The sequence below is a fragment of the Ammospiza nelsoni genome, chromosome 3 (assembly GCF_027579445.1).
Source record: "Ammospiza nelsoni isolate bAmmNel1 chromosome 3, bAmmNel1.pri, whole genome shotgun sequence".
Taxonomy (NCBI): Eukaryota; Metazoa; Chordata; class Aves; order Passeriformes; family Passerellidae; genus Ammospiza; species Ammospiza nelsoni.
In genome coordinates this window covers 90,655,293-90,681,653 of record NC_080635.1, presented here as the reverse complement: position 1 = coordinate 90,681,653, position 26,361 = coordinate 90,655,293, and the positions used below count along the sequence as shown (strand labels likewise).

General features: G+C 40.9%; 1 protein-coding gene across 2 annotated transcripts in view; it reads right to left on the bottom strand.

The window, feature by feature from the left end:
* Nucleotides 1–516: 516 nt before the first annotated feature.
* Nucleotides 517–26,361, bottom strand: part of RARS2 (arginyl-tRNA synthetase 2, mitochondrial) — a 29,411-nt gene continuing 3,566 nt past the window's right edge. Inside the window, exons 4-21 of one of the 2 annotated variants that reach the window (XM_059468261.1) lie at nt 25,471–25,554; nt 24,074–24,171; nt 22,942–22,997; nt 21,348–21,431; nt 17,913–17,989; nt 17,374–17,427; nt 16,322–16,477; nt 14,748–14,854; nt 14,050–14,145; nt 12,128–12,188; nt 8,808–8,884; nt 7,386–7,510; nt 6,092–6,159; nt 5,883–5,992; nt 4,796–4,891; nt 2,973–3,047; nt 1,997–2,060; nt 517–661 (exon numbers count right to left, since the gene is read on the bottom strand). In XM_059468261.1, the coding sequence (XP_059324244.1) occupies nt 575–661; nt 1,997–2,060; nt 2,973–3,047; nt 4,796–4,891; nt 5,883–5,992; nt 6,092–6,159; nt 7,386–7,510; nt 8,808–8,884; nt 12,128–12,188; nt 14,050–14,145; nt 14,748–14,854; nt 16,322–16,477; nt 17,374–17,427; nt 17,913–17,989; nt 21,348–21,431; nt 22,942–22,997; nt 24,074–24,171; nt 25,471–25,554 (1,575 nt within the window). In that variant the 3' untranslated portion in view covers nt 517–574. The remainder of the gene's footprint in view (nt 662–1,996; nt 2,061–2,972; nt 3,048–4,795; nt 4,892–5,882; nt 5,993–6,091; nt 6,160–7,385; nt 7,511–8,807; nt 8,885–12,127; nt 12,189–14,049; nt 14,146–14,747; nt 14,855–16,321; nt 16,478–17,373; nt 17,428–17,912; nt 17,990–21,347; nt 21,432–22,941; nt 22,998–24,073; nt 24,172–25,470; nt 25,555–26,361) is intronic. The other variant, XM_059468262.1, reaches the window with a different exon arrangement.

Below are 26,361 nucleotides of genomic sequence, written 5' to 3'. Positions count from 1 at the left end.
ACCAGCTGGGCAGCAGTCTCTTCTTGCCAGCTGTCACATCAGTGGGTCTGAGGAAGGGCTGAGGAGCAGGGTGTGACAGCTGGCAGTTGGGCTTGGCGGAGGTTTCTGAAGGAGGAATGCAGCACAACACCCAGGCAAAGATCTCTGCAGGGTCTGAGTAACTCCTTTTGTTACAACAGACAGACCTTGAAGCCATTGTGCCATTAGGCCTTGGCACACAGTGGCAACTGTGGGAGTGGAGAACTTTGCTTAGGGGAGCACAGTTAACAACACTTCCTCTACTAAAAGGATGTGATATTTACATGGCAAATACACAGCAGTTCTTTTTCATGGGAAATTCCAGGTAGAGTAGTGTCTTAAATCCACTGCTGCCACCAAAGGTCTGAAGAGAATGAGTATGATAGCCTTGCCCCTGCAAATGACTGTGCCACACCTGCTGGTAGCACGGAGAACACAAACCAGCACAGATGGAGTTTCCAGCCTGCAGCAGCAGTGACACACAGGAGAGGATCCACATTATTGTGGAAAAAATCATTTTACTATGAGATATGACTTGACATGGGATATGGCCTCGTTACATTTGATTTACAGGTGTAATGCCAAGAAGTTTCATTCCGTTGGCTAGAACTGAGCGTGCTGCGTGGAAGAGACAGAGCCGTGCCTGGAAAACAAGGAAAAAAGTCATTTTAGGGTAGTGCTAGAGAACTGGGTGTGGTTCTTGGGACAGCAGTTAGATGCCGAGGTGAGAACACCCTGTGCAGCCTGTTCCTATGAGGCTATGCAGCCTCAGCCCCCACTGGGATTCGGATCTACACAAAACCTGAGTATTGAGGAACATGCCAGTGCTGCAGGAATTCACACCAGCTGTTGGCAGCCCACTGCACTGTCAACAGAGGGAGGCTTTGTCAAACAAAGGAAGGTGGAAAGGAACGCCCAGCCCAGCCCTCGAGGCAGAGCAAGCAGAAATGCATGAGCACCAATGCAATGACTAAAAGCTGAAAATCATTCACCAGGGGCTAGTACAGCCAGAGGACACTGCTGGAATCCCTCCCCTCGCTGTGCCTGGGTGACAGGCTGACAAGCAACTATGGGCTGCTTTGAAAATTTCACTCTCCCTCGTTCATGTCTTGGCTGTTACACAGCTGGCTGTTTGGGAAGGGCTCTATCAAGCTTGCTCCAAAAATCATAGCTCTTGAAAGCTGTCACATTGCAAGATACTTATTTTTATTTACAGGATAAGGAACTGAGGTTTTCCTTGAAGTTTGATGCAGTCAAAGGAATTAATTCCTACAGTATCAAAGCTCAAATACAGACTGCAGCTCCACCAATTCCACAGAATGTGTTTCCCCCACAGCACAGCTCAACACTTAAATGTGATTTCCTACCAAAATCAAATAGGTAATTCCTTTTGAAATAGATGAAAGAAAATAAGAGAGGCAGTGTAATTAATATATCGTTTACTGAGTTGTTAGGGGGGTCAAACATTGCCTGGGAGATCAGTAAGAAGAATTTGCATTTATTTGGAATGGCACATTAACAGTTGTCAGCCTCTGTGCTTTAGCTAGAAAGGCAATACCGACAACTTGGGATATGTAGGTGGCAAGAGGGAGGAGACAGATTCAGTTCTCTCCTAATTCTTTATCTTCCCACATAACCACTAAAGGAAACCATCAAAAGTCAACGAGCAAGTTAAATGCTCAAATGTTTACTCTTAAAACATTTAGAAGGAAAGGTGATGAAAAGGTGTTTGACTGGGTCTGGAGCAGTTGTCCTTAGGGAGCGTTGTGTTTTTGGAGGATCAAGCAGAGCAGCCCTTTCCGGAAGGCACAGCTGTGAACAGCAATCCCTGCCTTCCCCAAGCGGTTCCGCCCACGGGAGAGCCTGGCTGTTGGCTCCTGCGCCTGCGGGCTCGTATTCCCCCCAGTGGTGACCCGGCTGGGCTGGCAAAGCCCTCACGGATCCTTCCTGGGCCGCCCCCCAGCCCCCAACCCCGCACCTGTGCCACGGCGGGGGCGCTGCCTTTCACGGGCAGGGTTTTGTGTGCCACGGCTGCCAGGTGGCTGCAAGGGAAAACACGGGAGAACGGTGAGAAGGAGCAAGTCACTTGGCAAACGCAGCAGCGCTGTGGGCTACAGAAAGCGGCAGAACTGGAAGAGCCACCCACAAGTGCAGCATGCCACGGGCTGATTTCCAACAGCCTCTTCACCTGGCTGAAGGAGGGCATGGTTTTCTGTAGCCCGCATGGTGTTGGTGGCATGCCCTGACAACTTCATTCTCCTAAAATAGCTCCAAAATCATCTCCCTGCTTCACACATACCTTCCCACTCCCTGCCCTCTCTCCCCCCTAAAAACCCACAGAACAGTCTCAAGACTGATCTGGGAAGATCCTTGAGAGCCCATCCTATCATTCCCAAGATGTATGATTCTTTACACAGTTTTCCTTAACTTGTTAAAGCCTTCCTCATACACAGGCTCTACAGCTTCCTCCACCAAGCCTACACCAGCATTTCATGGTGCTGTCCACTCCTCTGGGAATCAGATCCACAGTACGACTTACACTAATAACAAGCTTTGTTCATGGGCTGAGACAGTGGTTAAAAGCGGTTTGGATAAAATTTCCTAGCTGACATGTTGATATTGAAAGGATGTTATCAGCTAAAATCTGCTCCTTAAGACATCATTAGTCCAGCATGATTTTGGGTTCAGATACTGTGTTTCAGCCAAATGATTATTTTTTCCTAAAAGGTGTTAAGTTTGTCAGGAGGCTCCTGGCTCCAGCCTTAATCTCAACTATTGATTACATTATTTGCTATCCTACTTTATATATTTCCTGCTTCAGGGAAACTGTGCCACAAATTTACATCTTCCCGCTATTTTTACTCTTCAAAGCAGTGCAGATGTGAGGGCTGCAGAGCCAGCTCAGGAAGACCTGTCCTCACTGGAGACATGGCCAGGATCAGCAAACACCTTACCTCAGTGTGAGGAGGTAGCTGACAATGTGCTTGGGTTGCAGATCCTGAGAAGATCTGTACAGGACCTCATCGTACCTGTGAAGGGAGGAAAGGATTGTTTGGTGCTGAAGTGGTACAAGATGTACTCAGATAGAAGGCTCATCAAACTTGCTAAAGTCAGAACAAGCACACAACCACAGCTGTAGAATTAGCAAAACTAATCTTCTGAAGCAGACCTAAGCCATGTCATTAACACACAACTGATTATTCCTTCCTTGTTCACTTATTATTGAAGGAGATTGCTTCTGCTCCTCATCATGCAAACAGCTCAGAGAGGCAGGCTATAGCAAAGAGAACACAAGAGCTATATTTGTTCCTGGAACATTATGTCTGGTTTTACATCTCAACACTAATTGTACGTTTCTAGGAGCAAAAAACGTGTTAAATAACCAAGGAAGTCAAAATAGTCCCTTAGAGGACATTGCCTTTAGTAAATGCAGCTTAGCATTTTAAGTAGATAATAGGAATCTTGCAACATTAGAAAAAGACAAATCCTGGAATACAGAATCACACAGAATGGTTCAAGTTGGAAAAGACCACAATGGGTGATCTGGTCCAACCTCCCTGCTCAAGCAGGGTCATCCTACATAATTTACACAATACACTTGACTTTGTAAGACAGTATTAAACAGGGTATTACAGGCAGTCATGACAGCTATGTTTTTTCTTTGTGTGTTTTGCTGTCCTTTTTCACAGCCTGCAAGAAGGTACCAACACCTCCAGGGCTGAAGAGATTTCAAATTCAGAGTGGGGACTGGACTTCCTGATCTCTGCTCAGCTCCCAGGCCCATCCCTGCCAGCATGTCCAAGCTGAACTGCCAGGGAATCTTCCATTCTTTAAGACAAGCTGCTGAACTGGGGAGCACACACTGATAACAACAGCTCAGCTGTCATGTAAGAGTATAAAAAAGTCCCAAGGAACAGCTCACATGTTTCATGTGAAATACAATGGCACTGCCTAAATAAGGCACTACTGGTCCTGCTGTTGCTCAGGAGAGCGTGCAGCAAACGATGGGCTGCAGGCAGGCCTCTGCAGGCTGTCACAGTTCATGGCAGGGCTCTGCAGCCCACACCTGCAGGTCAAAGGAGCCACCTGGCACACTGGCATGACTTCTGGAAGTCCTAATTTTAGACATGGCCTCAGGAAGGTCTTAGTAGGGTCAAAAAGTTCTTGCTGGCACTGCACAGTGTGCAATGCAGTATTCTCAGTAGGAACTCTGAAAGCTTCAATTGTTTCTGACTCCATCACAGGCCGTGCAACACTGACAACTCCCTCATCTCCATGGTTTAATTACATCTGTGAACTAATGAAAACAGAAACTGCTCAACCTAAAGATTGAATTAATGAAGAACACCACTGTTATTAACAGCTGTGCATGTTCAGTAGCTCTGAAGGATGCTGAGCCCCCAGATGTGCACACATATATTTCATGTACCTCACCGCCTCTCTTTCCCCACATGACAAAAACAGAACATGAGGGACCAAGCAGATCTGCAGCTAATGTTTATACAGAGATGAGCACACTTTTGTGAAGACAAGAAATAATTAGGAGGCTCATGTACACCAAATATGTTCCAAATTCTGCTTTTACCATCATATGGCTTCTAAAGCCATGGACATTTCAAATGCTGCAATCCAATCCATGTGGCACAAAAGGCAAGCCATTGCCTCAAACAAGCCATTTTTTCTTACAATCATACAGCTGTGCCCTCTCAATAGGTCAGTGGCATATCCAGATATTTATTTGAAGGGAAATGGAATTTGGAAAGAAAACTAGACAAACCTGAGAAGATGCTGAAGAACAGAGATGGCATCTGGCTCTTGCAAGCATGACACATTCACATCAGTTAGCTCTGCATTCCCATGCATCTGTTCTAAACTAAAACATAGGAATGGAAAACAAATGTTGGATGAAAACCAACTCCTAGCAATGCTGAACAGAAAAACCACAGTAATCTGTGTTTTTAAGGAAACAGAGTAGGCTCAGCTCAAGCTGAATGGAGCACTGAAACACACTAGCTGACTTCAACCTAAGATTAAAAAAAATGAAAAATGTGTGCTGGCCATTCAATTATCAACAGGATTAGACATATGCATGGACAACAGGTCCAGAAGCTAAAAGGACTAGGGAGGTAGACAATCCCCCACTAATGGTACCCTAGAACCATCAGTCACATGACAAGGGAGTACAAGAAGAACAGACCAGAGAAAAGGATCAGGCTTGCATGTTCTCCCTGAACACCATGTCCTGCTACCATTGCCTCACACCTTTGGTCTCACCCAGGAAGGAATTGTACATGAAAACACATATTGAGGTCTGCTCTGGCAGTTCAGTATGATTGATAAAACTGTTCAACATGGACTCTTCTGAAACTCTTTAAAAAAAAATTAATTAAACATGTCAAGTGTCTGACCTGAGTCAACAGGAAGGGATCTCCTTTTAATCTCTGCTATCAACAGTGGGAAATAACAGTGTTAAAAAATACCCACTAGTTACTGTGGGTAGCCAAAACATCAAGTTCTGTGATGTGGTGTGTTTTACAAGTGTGGGTATTTTGGCTTTTACGTCAGTTTCCTTAGTTCTAGGCAACCATTCCTCATCAGTGACACCAACCACAGAGAAGCTGTTCCTAGAACTGAGAAGCTACATGAACAGTTACTTCAGTTCCATGGAAATGAGGTAGAAAATTTAAAATTAATTGGCCTGATCTTCTGGAAAGTCTCAATGATTTCTGTCTTAAACTCACACTTCTGCTGAAAAAGTGAACATGTGTCATATTTAAGGAGTTGGCATTACTACTTAGCAAAGCACTAAGTTAATAAGGTTAAAATTCATGTCAGACTGTGCTGTGCAGAAATGCTCCTCTCACCTATGGAGTCTGGCATGGGTGTACTGCAAGAACACCCCTGTATCTCCCCGGCTCTGGAGTGCCCGCTCCCAGCTGAACTGGTAATCTGATGACAGCAGGCCCCGGAAGTCCTGGAACAATAAACTGATGTCACCCAGACACACCTCTTCATCTCAGTTTGCAACTTCTAACAGACACTGCAGACACCTCATGAGGCAGCACAGACTCACCTGAATTATGAGTGCTGCAAGACCAACCTTCTCTGCTGTCTCCACAGGATCTTGGGTCTCTTTGGTTGCTGAAGAGAAACAGAAAAACATTGTTAAGTCTGCAGCATCACAATGACTCCTGCTCAGACTTGGAGATGCCAAAAAAAGAGCAGATCTTCCATAACTGTAAACCAGCAATATGGAAATTGTCAGGATACATGCAACAAGGAGTCCAGGATATAAATCTTCATTAAAAGCTGTTTCAACATGGGCTTTTTCCCACTTCCCCTTGTATGTGTAGCACAGATTTTGAAGTGAGAAGGGTCCATTATGACAGACTATGCAGGCTATGCTGAATTCCTTTTCACAATTATGACAGCCAATCTCCAAGATCAGGGAAATGCAGATTTTGTTGAAAAACTGATAAATAGCTCCAAGTGATACAAGATGCATAAACAAAAGAAGTTGTTCCAATGGCTAATGGACCATTTGGATGTATATTTAGGGAGCATTCATGCCATCAATCACAGAATGCTTTGGGATGGAAGACACTTTAAAGATCATCCAGTCCAAACACCCTGCCACAGGCAGGGACACCACCTCCTTGTCCATTTTACAAGGAAAATCATCTGTTTCAAAAAAGCTGAGGGGGCAGAGCAAGGAAGATGCATACTATTTAAGCTGATCAGATCGCTGACTCAATCCAGCACCTAAGTCCAGAGAGCACAAGAGGGGGCAGCATTTCACTGGGAACTGCTTGGATCTGTAGTGCATCAGGAGGAAACGATCCTGGAGCCACAGCCCGGTGGAGCACAGGCAAACCCCCCCTTCAGCACAATCTGGGGCACAGCAGTGACCTCCCTGGCACTCAGGAACAGCCACGAGGCCAGCAGGGTCACAAGGCAGCAGTGGCAGGCAAGCGAGGGTCACTCTTGTCAGAGAAAATTGTCAGAGCTATAAATCCTTTGGATGAAATCTGACTGATCCCTGAACTCCAGCCCCAAATATCTACTACTGACTAATTTGTCCCTCCAGAAAAAACAATTGTCCCCAAAAGGCAAGTACCTTCCTTCTCAGGGCATGATAAAATAACTTCACTGAATGTTAGAATTTGCAAATCTGCAATTTGGGGGAGTTCACAGAGCTGCAAAGAATTATTGTAATGTTGTTTATATTACGGTTAGTACAAAAAGAAAGAAAAGGAGCATATTACTGTGATTAGTGCAATACAGGGAGAAGTGAAGGGTGGAAAAGATGACACAATGTGATCAACACAGAACATCAAAAGAAGCCAATAAGACCTGAAATAGCTAACTTTTTGTGGAAGTCATGTTTTGTAGCATCCTTGAACGAACTTCATTTAAAACATCTTCCAGAAAAACTACTTCTCCTCTCCGAGTCTTCATTCCTTGAACAAGACCAAAAGACACATGCTGGCACCTGTGTTGAGAAGCAGCAGGACCAAAATTATATTTCAATTGAGAGAAACATTTGCAGTGTTTTTTCAGAGCTGGATTCTCTACCAGGAAAGAGTAATAACAGCTGAATAAATAACACTCCAATGTGGGAAGCTCAGTGATATAATCAGTAACTCTCATTTCAGCAACCAAGCTCCATACTTATTATATAATGGGAAAATTATGATCAGAGTTATGATAGCCTGGTCATTTGTGTGCTCTCAGGAATCTCTTGCTACTAGCTTTAGTACAGAAGCGTCAATGCAATAATCTGCAATAAATTGAGGAGAGGCAGGATGTAGACAGATCAAATTACTGTGGCAACAGAGATCTCTTAATATAATTAGAAAAGGAGTCATAATAATTCTATTGTGGCCACATTAAGCTAACAGTATAATTAATCATTGCTAATAATAAAGCATTCACTGTTTCTGCTTGTAATAATCCCAAGCATTATTCTTGATTCAGAATCTAAGGTAATTTCAGCACAACTTTAAGCACTGTGAAAAGAGGCAGGTTGGTATTCCTGAAGGCTAAAACCCTATATATAACCACAAAAGACATGCAGTCTGGCAGAGAGGAATATGATTTAGTCTGCAGATCCATTACTGACCTTTGCTCAGATTGCTAACAAGACTGGTAATTACAATGAATAACAGCAGGGATACACTTCCCTGCAATGGATACTTCAAGCCTGAAGCATGATTCACAAACTCAGATTCTGATCTCTGCTAAAATAAAATACTTTAAGAGGTAATAATTTGTGACCACACAATATCCCAGAAGCTATGCCACGAAGTCTCTTAAAAGTTGTTTCCCTTTTTCACATCAGGCAGTTATGAAAAACCTGTTAAATGAGAGACAGGGCTGTTTTTCACATCCTAAACACACAGCAATGACTCCATCCACAAATAAATCAGACCAGCAGGAGTGGACACACAGAATGAAAAGGCTGCTGATAAGGACCTGAGGCCCACACTGCACATATTTCTAAGGGTTTGTTTCTCTGTTGGACTAGTACTAGATGGGTTCTACAGGCAAAATGTCTGCTTGTACTCTGGAGTCCATTACTTGCACACCAGCATCACATCTTGTAGCTTAGTTTCATCCAAAATGCCTACATGATGTGTGCTGTAGCACAATAGTGGATGGACACCAGCAGGAGATTCTCCTCAAAAGAGCACGTGACTGAAATTCTAATGTACATATTATATGCATTCTTGAGGAAAAAGAAATTAGCCACCAAAACCAGTATTTAATTATGATTTTTAAGTACATACCTTTCTGCCCAGTCATAACCCATGAGCTTCAGTATTTGGAATAAATGTTGAAAGTGATTACTTTGGCTTTTATCTGTCTAAGGAATAGAATTGATGCATATCAGAAAACACTACAAGTCTTATAAAGAGTAGCTTTTAACACACAAACACACAATACCACAATGCCAGTAAGTCATTGCAAGCAAAATTAAGACTCATGAAGACAAGCAAGACTTGAAAATTGTGACAGCTGGAATCTATGGCAATGGGATTTTGAATTATGTTAGAAAAAGAAATCCCCCTTTTCAGACATTATTATTCTCAGGTCATGAAGGCAAAGACATTAAGTGAAAGGAAACAATGTTCTTTAATTTCTCATGATCTGAGAGCTGCCCATCAAACAAAATATCTCCATTTTCATTTCAGAACCTTGCTGCTCTTGTTATACCCCTGGGTTATATCACCAAACTCCAAGGGTCCTTTGGCTTAGAAACAGAACTCCTCTTTGGCTGTCTGCCTCCAGAACCCAGTAGTTTCTGTTGTCTCCAGCATGATTTGTAGTTTACATCATAAGGCAGATACATAATTTTAAAAAATGTAAAAATGATCACAATTTCATGACAGTGATGCACCTTGTGCTCTCTTCCACTTTCAGTTACACTCTTTCCTACAAATTGAAGTTATTTCTGACTGTATGTTATGTTTAACAACAGCCTTCACATGTGTTTCTAGCTACAGCTGCTGCTATGAGGTTCATTTTCCTTCCTAGTTGTTTTGACTGCCTCACTCAGACTCCTTTTTATCCCTCCTTATAAAACAGTGCAGAGATAACCAAATAACCACTGTTTCTCATTCGTTTGCTGTTCTGGGACAAGGAGTGAAATGTTCATCTTGTGTTCCTTCTCAATCACCCCTGTATAAGCACCTGCCTCCTCTCTCCTAGCTCCTCATAACCTGCTCTGCTCCTGGGAATCACCTCTCCATGCTGACTCACAAGCAAGGCTGGTAAAGGGACAGCTGATAAATGGACAGCAGTGGCTGATGCTTCAAACAAGGCTTTCCAAGTCCTTTTCCATGCACCTTACAGGTGAGATGCATCTCTGCACAAAGCCAGACCTCTTTCATTAAGTGGCTGGCTTTAAGGTAGAAGTCTGACAGCATGGATTATATTTAATTATTCATATCTAAAAGCATTTTCATCTCCTTCTTGAGTGCAACATTCAATGGAATCTTAGTACCTCTTTCATACCATGCCACACATTTTAAGCTGTTTTGAATATTTGGCTCATACCACTGCATTTTTATGAAATAAGTAGGATCTTTTTAAAACCTAAACTGGTGAATGCACTGATTTACAGCATTACAAGTAGTAAACCCATTTCATGTTCTTCTGAAGTCCTCCTGCCTCTGGTAACACTGAGTAAAGACCTAACTCACTACAAAGCAGTGCCACAAAACAGCAGCAGAGCTCAGCAAAGCTGCCAGTGCCCTCACCAGGCTGTCAGTCCCACAAGAGTCTCCTAAGAGTTTGTTTCACTCTTTTATTTAATTACCCACTTTCTCAGCCCTCAGAAAGTCAGAAATTATAAAAATACTAATCATGTCCTCTGAAAACCATGTCCTCTGAGCAAGGCTGAGAGAACAGGACAGGCTGATCTGTCATTTCCCACTTGGATGAGACATTGGCTGTGATGGACACGAGTCACATCACAGTCTGGCTGTGCTGTGTTTCTCTTTGGACTTGAAGGAGACCAGAGAAGTCCAGACAAGGAATTAATGAGTGACTGGAGCTCAACTACAGCAGCAGTCTGCTCAAGACTCTTGTTCATATGCTTGCTCATGCCATTAGCTGAAAGTTCAGCTGACATCCTCATTTGTGCAAAGTGGACAACTCATTTTTTTCTAATTGTTCTTTCTCCCTTGGTCCCTGCTACCTCCTGGAGCATCAAACAAATACTGCTCACCCACATGAACCAGACAGGAAGCATCCTTAACACCTAAAGCATTGCACTTTCACAGCCACACTGCCCCGGGATGCTGATGAACTCATGTTCCAGCCAGCAGGGGCAGAAGAGCTCCCACCAAAATCACACTATTTCCTCCCAGAATAACCAAAAATCCCTCTTCTATGACAACATGTAAGAATGGTAAGCTACAGGAAACTTCCTGAAGAGTGAAGCTAAAAGGAGGAATGTGATTTAACTAGAAGTTGCACTTTAAAATGTGTATTTAATGTTTTGCTTACTGATCTCTCTCCCTGTATCTTGTTATATGTCACATTATAATGACTTTTGAAAAAGCTCTACAGAGAAGATACAAACATGACCACATGCAGATTTTTTTCCACATGTTACTAATTCTGGACTTCATATAAAAGAACATGGCTTTTGTAATTTTTTTCTAAATCTGAGAAAAAGAAGATTTAAAAGCATCACATGATATTTTCTTGCTACTATGAGATCAAAAACAGTTGCAGAGAAGTAAGGAGACAGTCCTGCTATTCATATCCACTATTGATATACTGCTAGAATTGTGAAAAAACAAAATAATGAAACCAATAAATATAAAAAGATTCCCTGTCTACAACTGCTTCATTCAGATTGATTAAGTAGTACTTTATCTGCAATTTCTACATAATGAAACTAAGGCATTGTTCAAAGCCATTAAAATGTACATTTCAGATAAGCTATCAGGACTTCAGAGTAGACTTAGTTTCATTTTAGACCATTAATTCCTAAATTAACATTTTAAAACCCTTTATAATAGTAACATCTTTTTCTGGTTTGTTTAATTATTAATTACAACATCTATAAAGGAAATAAAATGTCAAATCAAGTAAGAGCTCCTTTCAAACTAATTGCAATGAGTAGAGAATAACTCCAGAGCTAATTTCCATAAAATCATATAAAGGCTTGGGTTGGAAGGTACCTTAGATCATCTTGTTCCAACCCCCCTGCTGGGGGAAAGCGTGTTTCCCACTGTACCATCTTGCTCAGAGCACCATCCAGCCTGGCTTTGAACACTTCCAGGGATGAGGCATCCACAGCTTCTCTGGGCAACCTGCTCCTGTGCCTCAGCACCCTCAGAGTGACAATTTTTTCCTATTATCTAATCTAAATCTACTCTCTTTCAGTTTAAAGGTATTTTTCAGCCATTCTGGGGGTCATGCACTGAAACAGAACCAAGGAACACTGCCACACAGAGGCACAGCTGCTGGGCAGTAAGGGCATCCATTTTACTGCCAAAAATACTGTGTGCCAAAGTCATATTGCAAGCCAGAGGCCCCTGGGTTACTGCAGAGAGGCAGCACCAAAGTGTGTGCTGAATCCAGAATTACTTACCACATAAATCATGGTATCCCAGCTGTGCTTATTCATCCTGTCTATAGCAGCTGCGAGATCTCTGAAAGAGATAATGAGAAACTATTTGGACTTTTGCTCAGATATACCTCACTAGTTGCCTCTTAGAAAAATAATCTGCTTTTTATGGAGGGGAGAGGACTTCCTGAAGAGAAGGATCCATGTATGCCTTACACAGAAAAAAGGATGTGTACTTTGCTGATGACATGTCTGAAATGTTTTTTTTAACCCACTACCTAAGAAAGTTACTGAGGAAACTGTTCTTTGGTGCAGAGTAAGTGCAGTGCCTGTCTGCCTTCTGGGACCTCAGAGAAACAAGCCTTTCCTGGAAAATGAACCCATGCTCAACCTTAGCTTAAATGGTACAAAGCTCATCCACACACAGACAAGTACACAGGACTGTCCCAGGAGAACCATCAGCCTTGTACTCCAACCTGAAAAAGCATTTGCAATTGCACAAGACTTGTTATGGAATGCTGAGGGGAGGAACCAAAGATAAGAAAAGAGAAGAGAAGATGATAACAGGGATAGGTGGCTTGTAAGTCGATTGCTGGTTATATGTTTGTGTAGTTCTGTCCTGCACCTCTTCAGCACAGTCTGTCCAGTCTTTCCATGAAACTCCATTTCAAACTCTCCTGGGGTGAGGGGGCTCTCTCCTCTGTGTGCACACATGTTTGGAGCATCAGCAGCTGCAGCTGGGACTACAGCTGATGTGGGCTGTGCATCTGTGGTGTCAGAGACTGAGGGGACTGGGCATGAAGCAGTAACAGTTGGAGCCTGACCAGGGGTCACAAGGTGTCTCAGCCAACAGCTGGAGAGAGGGCACAGACATCCCCCTATGACTGACAGCAAATACCAAGCTGAATAGCCAAGCAAGCAGGCAAAGTATCCCAGAAGTCTCCAGATGTGCCTACAGAGATGGGGCACCCAGAGCAGTCTGTACTGCTGGCATCAGAGGCTCCAGGCTGACGGCTGGAGAGACCACAGGGGCCTCCAGCTACTGGGGGACACACAGTGCACATACAATACATATATGCATTGATTAAATTATTCATTAATACACTTATCTACATAACACAAGTCTATCTATCACAATATATATCACATACACACATGTATCTATGCACATACATCTATTTCTTCACAGGAAGAGATACTCATCCTAATCATCCAGAGGGGAACAAAGTACCCACTGTGCTGAGTGGTTTTGGGCCTGTGGAGATCAGGTGCTCATGTTTATTCCTGGCTGACCTGTGGGCGTGGAGCTGTGGCATCTGTGTCTCCATTTGGCTACAGGATTCAGCAGCTCCCTAATGCACAGGATTGACTGTAGCATCTCTCTAATACCCTTGCCTTGAAAAGCTGCACAGAGTTTACCCTGAGGGCTAGACACCAGATTTATTTACATTCCTGGCACAAAGAAACTGTTAAGGCTTCCATATTAAAATACCCAAGAGGAATTTCAGGATACTGATGAGATGGCTGGAAAACAGCAATAAAATTGATGTTACAGCACTGGTGGTCCACTGAGTCAATGAAGGCAAGGCTGAACAAGCAATTTTTTCCTGTATCACACCATCAATAAACATTTTAACCGAAGGTCTTTTTAAAACCTTTATTATTTGGCAACTACTTATTAGATTCAGAGATTCCAGTTTCATTTTCAGTTGGCAGCTGGAGGAAGTATTATGATTTATGCAAAGAGGAGATTTACTAACATTACTTAGGGGGAGGAAAAGTATTTAAAAGCCATTTTCATCCCATCATAGTTACATTTCTAGTTTCACTTAGAGCCATCCTAGAAATAAGAATCTTCATAATCCATGCCATCAGTTATCAATGTGCTGATGTTCAAAAGTTCCCTGGCAGAATGACTGGCAGGGAGCACAGATGGGCTTACTTGCCTTGTTATGTAAAGAGATGTCCCATCACTGCGCATGACTGTGGAGACTGTCGAGAGATCTTTCTTCTCCGAGAGATCCACAACTCCTGTCCCTTTTCTGTAAGCCAAGGGAAAACACTGATGGCACTGCAAGCCGTTACACAGGTGAGTTCAGGTAAGACTGAGGTCAGAGCCCAAACCAAGGCCTCTTGCCACAAGCCCCCTTGCCTCTAGACAGTCTCATTCCTTTTCTTTCTCCTTTAAGCCTTTTTTGAAGACTGTTCCTGTAAGTTTGCTGTCACCACTGCTGATGTCAGGGAGCAGCCTGCCCACATTTTGATGCATTCCATGATTACAGCTTCCATCCCAGCTCAGCCTGGCACCTCCTTCATCAAGGTAAGGATGTCATCTAATTCTGCTCATTAAAAGGCACACAGAGCTACCAAACCAATCAACAGCCTAAAACACCATTAGGAGTTGAACACTGTAATTGTACCCAATTTGTCAAGGCCAGGCTTCTGTGCTAGTCACAGAAAAGGAAAATGTAAATTTTAGCTGTGACTGCACAAATCCTGATGGTCTTCTACTAGAACAGCTACCAAAACCACACAAAGAAAACTCTTCCCCTCAGATTATGTACAAACCTCACTCATTTTATCTTGTTTGAAGCGCAACTGAGATGTTAAATAAAGTGCACCAACAGACTGAATAAGCTCATACATTGTTTTCTGAAGGAGTCCTTTATCTTCCAACATCTTCAGAACTTCCTGGGCCTTCTCTTGGTAAAATGACTCTCCAGAATATTCATCAAAGTGCACTCCTAGACGCTGAGAAGTTACAAGAATATCAAAGAAGAGTAATATAGTTAAGATCAAGGCTAATTATTTTTCTTTAAGGCAGATGATAGGTCACAGATCAGATACAGTGCAAAGATTAATGTTATCCCAGGAAACATCACTTCATTGTTAAAAGGAAAAGATGCTTGGATTTTGATTTAATCGATTTCTGCATTAGAATCAATCTCTCCCTGGGGTGAATATGGTGTTCAATGTAACATTCATGAGAAATCAGGCATAAACTGGTTAGAGCAATTCATGCACAATTCTGAGGCAAGTCTCTTCCTTGCTGTGCTGGAGGTGATACCAGTGGGCTGCAGAGGAGCTGCCTGGGCATGAAACCAACCCTATTTTAAAAGGATGCTTAATTGAATTTTGAAGAGTAAAAGCTGCTCACAAACATTGCTGAGCATACAGAAATTAAGTCTGAGGATACATTCAGAGGAGACAAGATGACCTTAACTATCAAACCTGGTCAGTTCATCAGCTCAGTACTTTTTAGTTTAACTGAAATTGGGAGAAAAAGACCTAGCTGTACCAGTCATCATGTGATTAGTGATGGGTGACCTCCAAGATGCAGTTGCATACACAGCCCAGTCCCTAATTCTCTTCAGAGACCAGCTTTCCACAAGAATTATCAAGTGTCTCACTTAGGAGATCTTAACTTAAGAGTCCTTTCTTGGCTCCAGTGACATGCTTCAGGGAAGAAGTTAAAGCACAGCCAGGTTATCTGGATTATAAACTGCTTTAAAATTCTTAAGGTTAATTTTTAGGTCAGTGGCACAAACATGTCCCATGAAACAGTGGACACTGGCTCCACTCATGAGATCACAGTGTGCAACAGACAGTGTGTATTAGCTCCACTCCATCTGCAGGGAGCTCCTGCTGCTGTAATGTCTTACACCCAACTTTATATGCACCATTACAACATGAGATCAGAAATGTGAAAAGAGTCATCTTCTAATAAAATTTATTACATGGAAACTTTTAAATTTGGTAGGTTGTTGCTGACTTCAAAGATAAAGCAAAACCAAGCAATATTTATTCAACACTAATTTGCCTTGCTCCTTAGCAGCACACTTAGAGCTTCAGGACTTCTGAGAAGGGAGAATTAGTCTAAAGGCCAGTTACCTGGACTATATTAAATAAAATGTATCTAGCACATCAGCAACTGCAGTGACCCCTGCTTGGAGGAGAAATCAGCTACTGTGCTTTTCCCCAAGCAGAATGAGGCTTAGCCTGGCATACTGAGAAACAGCTTCCTCACAACATTCTAAAGTTTAAATTAAGGGAAACGAACAGGTAACCTTAGAGCAATCTCTGATCCCAAGTGAGTCCACTGCTTGGCAGTCTCCTACATGAAAAGTGAAAAGGTGCTGTGCACTGTCAATTATGTTGATGAAACAGAGAAAGATCATTTAACCAACAACACAGAAAAAACATTTGGATGATTTGTACCTTATAAATCCGGACGTATTCCTCAATACTGAGGTCTCTAAATTGCTGCCAAATTGACAATGCCTGCTCATCATGTTCCTCCAGTTTTCTGAAGAAATCCTTAGCCAGCTTTTTTGTGTTTTCATCTTCTGCTGCTTTGTTAATCTGCACATACACCTAAAATATGACACAAAAAATGTTGAAGTAGTATAATCCTCTCCTCCAATAAAAACAGTTCTACAAGAACAATACAAACACATTTAAAGATTACATTTCTAACATTTTAAAATACTTGTTTAAGCAACACATTCCCCATTTAAAGAAAGAATGAATAGCCCAGAGCCCATTAGGAAAATGTGCAGCTTATCTTGAAGGAAGACTAATGCCCTAATTCCTTACTGCTCCCACTATTATCCTCTTCATAACCTTGAAACAACTGCAGCAGCAAAATATGGAAGAACTAATTAATGCATGGAAGGGAACTTATCACAGACTTGTAAACCACAGCCATGTCTCCAGAGGACCAGAAAATTGACATTTATTACAACTGCACTGCCCAAAATTGAGATAGCAGTTGAAGCAGCAAAATCTTTGACAGACTCTGTATTTTACAAGCTTATATTCATAGGAAACATTGATTTCACACACCAGCAGAAAAAGCACCACTTCGAAACACATCTCAGTTTTTGATACAGCCAGGCATACAGCTGAACAAACACTTAAAAATTGGGAATAACTGAGAAACTAATTTGTTCTCAAATAACTACTGGTTCAGAATTTTTTGCATCTTGACTGAATACTGTTCTCCACACTTAAAAGCAATTTTTTAAGGTCATAAGGCCTACATAGCTGGTATTTTGAAGCTTTAGTGCAAAATTCAAGCAAAAAATTAAAATTCTAAGAGTAGACTGAAATCATAAATAAAGTAATACACAGTGAGGCATAACCTCAAAAATATGACTGCTTCTTGTTTTCTCTTTAATTCAGTCCTACAGCTCTAAAACTCCTCAGTGCTGAGAATCCATCAACTTAACTCCACAGGGCTCAGGGATGAGGGAACAAGCAAAGTTTACCTGTGTCACAGAAGCTGTCAAGCTCAGAAGGAGCAACCCTGCCATAGAAACAATCTGACAGACATGCATTCAGCAGCTGAGTACCCAAGTATCGAAACACAGTGTGTTCCTTTGCCACGAGACAGATTTGCACAGAACAGCTGTCCTGTGGCACACTGCCTGAACAGCAGCATCAGCCACAGCCCCACACCCAGCTGTGAGGGGGAAGCACGGCTCAGCTCTGTGCTAAGGAAACACCTGAGAGTGCCACACAGGAACCCTGACTAAGCCCCCTTGACATGTGAGACCTTCCAGAGGATGAGGGCTTGAACATTAGTCATCCTCTCCTCATGGTTACTGGGTCTGTGCAGGTCAGTACATAAACCCCTCATGTGTTTTGTGTCTATATCACACACAAAGCACCACTTAAGAGTACCAGAAAATCAACAAAAAGTAAATGCTAACTCAGATGGTATCAGGCATGTTTGAATGGAGCAAACCAACCAACCAGAACCTGTTTAATCCAGCAAAGACATCTAGTTGGTGTTCTCTGAACTTACCTCAAAAAGGTGTTGCAAAGGACTAGATTTCAGTTTTTCTTTGTTGCCAAAGGATTGGAAACCAACACCCAATAAGCCTTGAATAACAATTACATATAGAGTCAGACAACAGACCAGAGTATATTGACAGGTTATTTTGGTAAGTCTAGTCTTAACACTGGAACATTTTAAAGGATATAATGGTGTATGCTACAAAAAGAAAATGAAAAGCATAATCTATTATTCCACTGCATAAACATCACCCCCCACCAGAAATATAACAGCTGAAAAACAGTAACAAATACTGTGTTGATTTCTCAATTCCTCATGAAAGGAATTTGTGTTTCCAGACTTATATAGACAGTTATCTTTTACACAGCAAAAAGATGCAAATGAGAAGCTACACAATGTAAACTGTCCAGCAACAGAACATGCTCAAAAATCCTTGTTTTGCTTCCTCCCTTATTAGTGTTATCATTTTAAGGACAATAAGAACTGGGATACAACACAGAATTCCTCATACCACTCATGCAATGTTTTCAAGGGAAATTTTTGCTGCCTGCTTAGAATATGCAGCTTTTTGTGACAATCCAATTTGGTTTCAGGGCTTTCCAAAAGCCATCTAAAAGAGAAAGAAATCCAAATCCCAATCTTTTTGTCTAAATGAAAAGACCTCATTAACTTCTTCAGTAATATTCATCAGTCAGTCTCTTAGATTATCTGAGACTGACTTTAAGGCCAGCTTATTCCTCTGAACTGACAAGGAGCAGGACTGATGTAGGAATAGGTATGCAGGTATCCCTTTGGAAGACTCTCTGCAACTAAACAAATAGCACTGTCTCAACAACTTCCCTCTTAGAAACACTGAGTACAGAAGAAGGCATGGCAGACTCAAGAAAAACAGGTCAGGTTTTAGGAAATAAAATTAGTATTGTATTAGTAATCCTATTGAAAGGAAGTTTAGTTAAGGGCAGCTTGTTCTATGAGCAATCAGAGGTGGGTTTCCTAATGATCTCTCTTAGATATTGGTGTACCTAAATATTCCAGTATTCAGTGCTGACTTCACACTCCAATCTCCAGCACAACTGTCAGTCTTTACTCAACCCAAACACATCCTTCCATTTTCTGTCATTCCCATATTATCCCCAGACCTTGCTACACTCACCAGTTAATGGCAAGATGCAGCCCATGCTGGAACTGAGTCTGACTTGGGGTGCTGACTGGTTAGCCAGCAGGTTAAATACAGAAGGTAACTTTCTCTCCCAGAGGTCAACACATCGTATTTCTGCCCTTACTGGGCTGCCAACTGTCATGATGCCAAAAGAAATTCATTCCCATGGAAATATTTTTCTTTGTCAGATACAGCTAAAGTTGCCCAATGGGGTCAAAATTTATTAGAAGCAGAGTGACAGGAAGACAGATGGACAGATAGTGTGACTGCATATGCTTTGTTACCTTAAGAAACCTGCCCCAAAACTGCCTAAATGCTGAGGGCCTCTCTGCTGTGTTTCAGGAAAATGTGTTTTCAATTCTTACATTTTAAAGCCTCTGACAATAGCAGTTGTAAAACCAGCTGACAGATCATTAATTACAGCATTGCTTCTGAGACAGGACCATTACAGTAATACTGCTATGCTATAATTCTGTGAAGCAGGACCATTATTTGTTATAATACTACCATATATTTGAGCTGAGCCAGTCCAAATAAAGAGGGGAGGGGGTACCTACGTTGAAAAAAAAATAGTTGGAACTACCAGGTCCAAAGCATGATTCTAGGAGTTGTGTGCTGCACAAATGGCACACATGCAAATAACAGGTACTGTGATTGTTATACCTTCAGGAACCTTTATATTAAAATACATAAATTTCTTGATATTCAGATTTCAGAGTGCTACTTAGCATCTTCAAAGGCAGACTGAATGAGGTCAGCTGAGAAGCCTTTTATCCACACAGCATTTCCCTGCTTAACTGTCATTGCCAAATTCATTATACAATAGCATAGTGATAAAATTATGTCTAAGGGGCAAACATGAATGAAATATGCAGGGATGAAATTTACTCAATTTTTGGTGAACTCATTCTGTGTTCAGTTCTTATGAAACAAACCATAAGTGAAACCAGTTTCGTGCTATCAGCTAAAGAAACATGATCAGGAAAGACAAGCTGCAGGGGATATAATTTAATAAAGAATGTTTTGTATCCTGAGAATGTTACACTGCACTCTTTAAAACCCAGGAACTTAGTCTAGAATGACAACAGGTAAAACTGAATGTATTTTAGTTACACTTACAAATATGAATATAAAAGTGGAATGAAAGCAGGGTACTGATTTTAAATTTTTAACCTGATTCTGTTCATAAAATTGATTCCTTCATGTCCCCAAAACCAGCAGTACCATTGGAACTGGAGGGGGAAGCATAAGGGCTAGAATAACCAAAAGTGACCACAGCACTTTGTGTTTGCCATTTAAACATCCATAAATGGACAGTTTCCAAAGCCTACTGCAAAAGAAGTGGGGATTTCTAGTTTTCAGAGGTGTACCAGCTTTCAAGAATGAAGAAGTGGGCATGATTGCCTTTTTTTAAATGCCTAAAAATATGCCCAAACCAGCTTTTTGGAGGAAATTAGAAAAGGAGAGGAGAGTATAGATCAATTTGAAATGCAAGACTAACAACAGAAGTCAGAGTTGTGAATGCTATGGATGGGTCAGTTGCCATAATAGAGAGATAGCTACAGATCCAGCAACACGACATAAATGATCTCTGGTGTGGCAATAAATATCAAGCCATGCATCCTCAGGCTGCACTGGGAGGACCTGTTAGTCCCCACTGATCTGATGATTTCAGAAGAGATGGGGGTGCCCATGTGTGAGCTTACTGGACTGAGAATCTTCCAGTCCCTGTCCACTTGCACATTCTCCAGCTACACACCTCTCTTCTGCTACACTTTAAGGGGAAACTGAACATTTTGGAGAAAGTGTAGCAGTGTCTCTAAAGACAAACTCTTTGGGCCCCAATGTGCCAAAATGTGGTTGTTGTGGAAATTAATTACAATCTATGAATAATGAGAAAAGGATCAACAAAAAAACCCCCAAACAAACAAAAAACAAACCAACCAAACCACCTCAAAACCAAGCAACCAAAGAAACAAAATCCAACCCCAAACCAAAACATAAAACTCCCAAACTACACATTTAGTCTGAGAGAGGAGCTACTGAGGGACAGTTGGATAAAACTGGTCTTGTTATTTTTTCAGCATCAGCACAGGTCATATTGCTGATAGATCAGTCTGGATTGTTTTGTTCAGATTTTTTAAGGAAATGAACCCCATGGAAACAAGGTATCATTCCTTATGAGCACAGAGTGAATCCAATGGGCCTACAAAAACTGAAGCTGGAAACCTAGACCATACTATACAGTAGAAATGGGCACAGCATAAAAAAATATTGAAACATACCAAACTGCATGCCCCAGTCACCAAGGTAATTTATTCTCACTACTTCATGTCCCAGCGCTGCTTTGAGATTTGCTATAAAATTCCCTGGTAATGAAACAAAAATGATATTATTATTCAGTTGTAGGTAGTCTCTCATCCCTATGGAACAGTTTTCTGGTTTTGTATCACCTGTATCCAAAATGAAGAGGAAAAGCAATCAGATGGAATACTCTACAGGATTTGCTAAAACAACTGACAACTGAAAGCAGCAGCAGCAGTAATTGTAAAAAGCAAGTTCCTTTCTGAGCAGGAAAAGAAAAGCTGTGCATCTCAACAGTGCCACAAAGTGTCTCACACAGCAGGGACAGAAATCCATACACACAGGTGGATGGATTTACATGCACATTCTGCAAAGTACAAGATAATGCCACAAATAAGTGGCATTATACATAATTCCATCACAGTCAGGCACTCTCACAAACTGCTGTTAACTGTGATGCTAAAAAGAGAACAGCAAGTCCTGAATCTCTACAGACTGCTGGAGCAGTTCTGAGCTCTGCACTTAACAGACTATGCTCCAAACTGGTCATATCATATAAGGACATATAAGTAAATTCCAGCTGCTCTTACAACAAAAACCCTTCATCTCTCCCCTGAGCTCAGTTATAGCCTTAGAATTACAAAGAAGAAATACCCACACCCCATCCTCTATCTTCCTGTGCTTCAAGGGTACCTTTTAATCACAATACTGTTGTAAAGGATGCAGAAAGCTCTCTCTTCTTGAGTTGTTGTAACACCACATTATAGCTTGCAATTACCTCTAATTCCATTCTCTGTAGTTAATTAATTGTCTTACTCTGGGACAAACATTGCTCTACAGAACTACTTATGAAAGAGGCTTTTTTAATGTAACAAAAGATCCAGAAATGGAACATAAAAAACCCCAAAACACATCATTTCACTTAACTATCTGTCCATGGAAGAAGCAATTACTTGACGTAATTAATAACTATAAATGATTAATTAAGTATAATTAAAACAGATACATTATTAGATACACAGATTTTGTAGGATCTTCTGCTACAACCTACTAGTTTTTATTGTGAGATCAGGAAATGCGGGACAGATACAGTTTTCCATATACCATTACAGCACTGCACAAGGAATTTATTAATTATTCTATTAGAAATTACATCAACTGTCTCAGTAACACTGACATAAAGTAATTAGCATATAAAAGCAAGCTTTCTGCAGGACAGCCACCAAGACATAATGATCTGAAGTGTTCTGCAGTCCAGTACAAATTGAGAATTTAAAATTCAAAGGACTCTCCTAACATCTCAATGAAAACTGCCTTGGGTGTCTTTGAAGACCAATTTTAAGCTACTTCATTTAATATGCACAGTCATAAAACTGTATTATGTGTGACTTCATAAATCTGCCAGCAACACACCACGTTCTTCACTTCCCTGCATAATGAGCAGAAAGGTTCCAATTAGCAAGTGGAGGCTGCCAGGGCCCCTCACAGCCGAGCAGGGAGGTGTTAGCAGTGCTCCCTGCCCAGCGAGGCAGGCACACAAAGCAGCCCTCCAGGAGGCAGGAAATGCACACTCACCTACTATGGTGGAACGCAGGTGTCCTATGTGAAACTTTTTGGCAATGTTAGGGGAGCTGTAACAGATTTCAACAAATAACATTTGTTCAGTGGACAGAACTGCCAGATCACCAAGTTAAAAGAATTCAACTCGTGCTTCTAGAAGAGCTGCAGTAAAAGCTCCATTTTCAGTTTTCCCATAAGATTCCCTGATTAGCATCTGTCCTAGACAGCAAGTTTTCCTATCCAACCAGCTTTCCCTCCAGTATCAGTTAACAGTGTTGTGATTAAATCACTCCACAAACAACAAAAAAATCTAACCAAAGCCCAGTCGTGCTGGTGAAAAAGAACCAAAAATATCTTCTCACTTTTTACAAGTTTTGGACATATGGATCATTTTCCTCATGTCTTTTCCAGAGTTAAACCAGGGTGAGAGATTTTGTGTACAAGGATCAGTAACCAAAATTACATCTTTCCAGCAATGCCCAGTCCCACAAAGAAAAACAACAACAAAAAACCAACTGTCTACACAATGCTTTGCCCAGATAACAAAAAAGATATTTCAGCTATGAAAATTCAACCTCCAAATTAAAGCCAAGTTCTTACTTTCTACAACTATCAAAGCCTGCACAGAAGATATTACTCAACAAAAATATGTATACATAAAAAAATCTGAGTCAGCCACTTTTCATTCCATGAGTACGTGACAGTCAACAAAATTGTACTGGAAAAAAATTTTGGGGGCTGCAATAAACAAATACCTGCCTGCTTTAACAAGTCAAGGAAGAAGGTATCAAGGTGCTAAAAGAAATTCATTACTGCCTGGAAATTCAGATTTTGTTTCTTCACAACAAGATAAAAAGAAGTTTTCTTAAAAACTGAATGCTACTCTGTGTTAAAGAGAACATTCTTAATGGAAGGCTGTGTAAGGTATGAACTCCTTAAATACCAAAAACATGTTCTGAGAAAAAGCCTCAATATAATTTATATTCTACTTGGTGAATATATCAGAGTGCCAAATACAGCTAAATATAACATTGGTTAGTATGGTTTAACACCACAGGCATCCCACTTTACAGCAATGAATATCAAGCAGAAAATATCAATCAGCAGACAAGGCACTTGTCTCAAAGGACCCCTCTGATGTGCTTACCTGAACTCAACCACTGCCTTTTGTCTGGGAACTGTAGAGAAAAGTTCACTTTTTACTCCATACTTTGAGCCATCTCTCCACACCTGCTGCAGCACAGTCTAAAGCACAATTAAAACAAACAAACAAACAACACAGTCACACAAAAGAGTTTCATCAACAGAAAGCATCACAAGGAAAACTGTTTGCCAGCCACAAAGGAGACTGATCCCACATCCTTCATTCACATTAGTAATTAGACTGCTGGTTTGCCAAGCAAACAAGGTCTCATACACAGATAAAAATGCCACTAACTTTAGAAAGCTGTTATCTGATCAAATAAAAAATCTGAGAGAAACTGTAGGCAAAGTTCTAGTGAAAATTAAGACTAAATTTTGTGAAAACCTTCTACTCTTTTACTGCCAAAAAAAGCCAACTCTTCCACCCTAATGTGTCCAAAAAATTCTTCTTTCTCTCTCCCACCTGCAAGTCTGTAAGGCCAGTATGAATGATATGTACTAAATATGTTTGCTTTGAAAGTCTGGAGGCTGTGTAAAATACCTTAAAATATTCCTCAAGACACTTTGTGTGAGTTTTGGCAGTAATGTGCTCATAGCACCAACACAAACTGAAATGTCTAAGGTCACACAGGCCAATGCACCACAGACCTAATCTATGAAGCTGTATGGACTGGACAAGCTTCCTGAAGATAACAGAAGTCTTTAACAAAGTGAAATGAAGTGGAAATTTCACTTCATTCAGTGGAAATTTTTCTCATTTTTCTCACTCAAAAAAATCACTTCAAAGTTTTTCTGCAACAGCTATTTTTTGAAGAAACAGCACTTGAAAATTCTGTTCTTATGACACCTAAGAAGGCAAGCTAGACACACACACAAAACTGACCTACAGACCTATTCTCTCATAGCCATTGGCTTGGTTACAATGTATATGTATACTACAGTCAGGATATTGAGGAATACATCTTCCCTTTGGGATGTTTTTCCCCTTGATTTTTTTTTTCCAGCAAAGTGCATAATCAAAGATCTGCTATCAAATACTTCTATGTCAGACAAAACCAAGAATATTCACAAGATGAAAACTTTTGAGTTGTACAGTGTAAAAATTCAAAGTAGATGTAAATAAGCCTGCATTTTAAAGAAGAGAGAGAGATGAAAATGAAGAGTTATGATTATTAGTGAACAGTAGATGCATTGTTTCCTCACAAGAGGAAAATTTCTTGAGCTTATTTCAAATTCTAGGCCTACATAACAAATCAGCAACAGGGATCCTTAGGGAAAACTTGTGAAGGACAATTTTACATCGAAAATATCTTCCTAAGAGACAATAAATAGTAGGTATTCTATAGTTTTGTACTGAGAAAAGTTATTTTTACCTTAAAGCACTTGAAAGACACTACTCACCTTTGCCAATAATTCCCTGTTTATTGTAAAATTCACTGTCCCTGGACCAGCGCTGATTGCACTCACTACTGAATCACATTGTAGCTAAGAGAATAAAAGAAAACAAAAACTTGAAATGAGAACAGGTGAGCTGGAAAACTGTCATTCAATCCACTGTGAATATTAATTTAATCCACTGTAAACAATAAATGTTATTTATTTGTTTGAAGCAATCATAAAGGGATCATTTCATCAATGCTGTTGGAAAAGGGACAATTGTATTATTTCCATTCATGCTTAATAAGCTCTGAATACAACTCAGCTTGAAATGCCACACATATGTTCCACTTCAGACCCTGCCTGTGCACAGTCTGGGCTTCCTTTTGATTGGGAGTAGTAGTTGAACTCTTTGTACAGACAAAAGCTGAGATACATTTGACAACTTACACAGTAGCTGCCAGCACTTGACAAAAAAAAAAAAAAAAAAAAAAAAAAGAAAAAAAGTTAAGTGACAACATTCTGTGGCACCCCATGTCACAAAATAAAGATATTAAAGGCCAATTTATGAAAAATTTCATGTACAATTTCCATAAGGCACATGTCTTGAAAATTCTGAACCTGGCATATTTGGCCAACCAACACCTAATGTCAACAGGAATTTGGGTCTCTTCACAGGACAAGAGCTTTGGATCTCAACCTGTCAGGTCTGAGAGTTTCTTATTAAACTAGCTGTCTTTCATAGCCAAGAAGTTGTCTAAAAAAGGAAGAAGATGGATGGAAAGCATATAAAAATATGACACAATCACCTTCTCACTCAGTCAGTATCTACGAGAGAGGCAAGCTACACTCCTACAGAAGCTCATCACCATGAAGAGGAAATTGTACCCCCATGCTAGGTCTCCAGCTTAGACA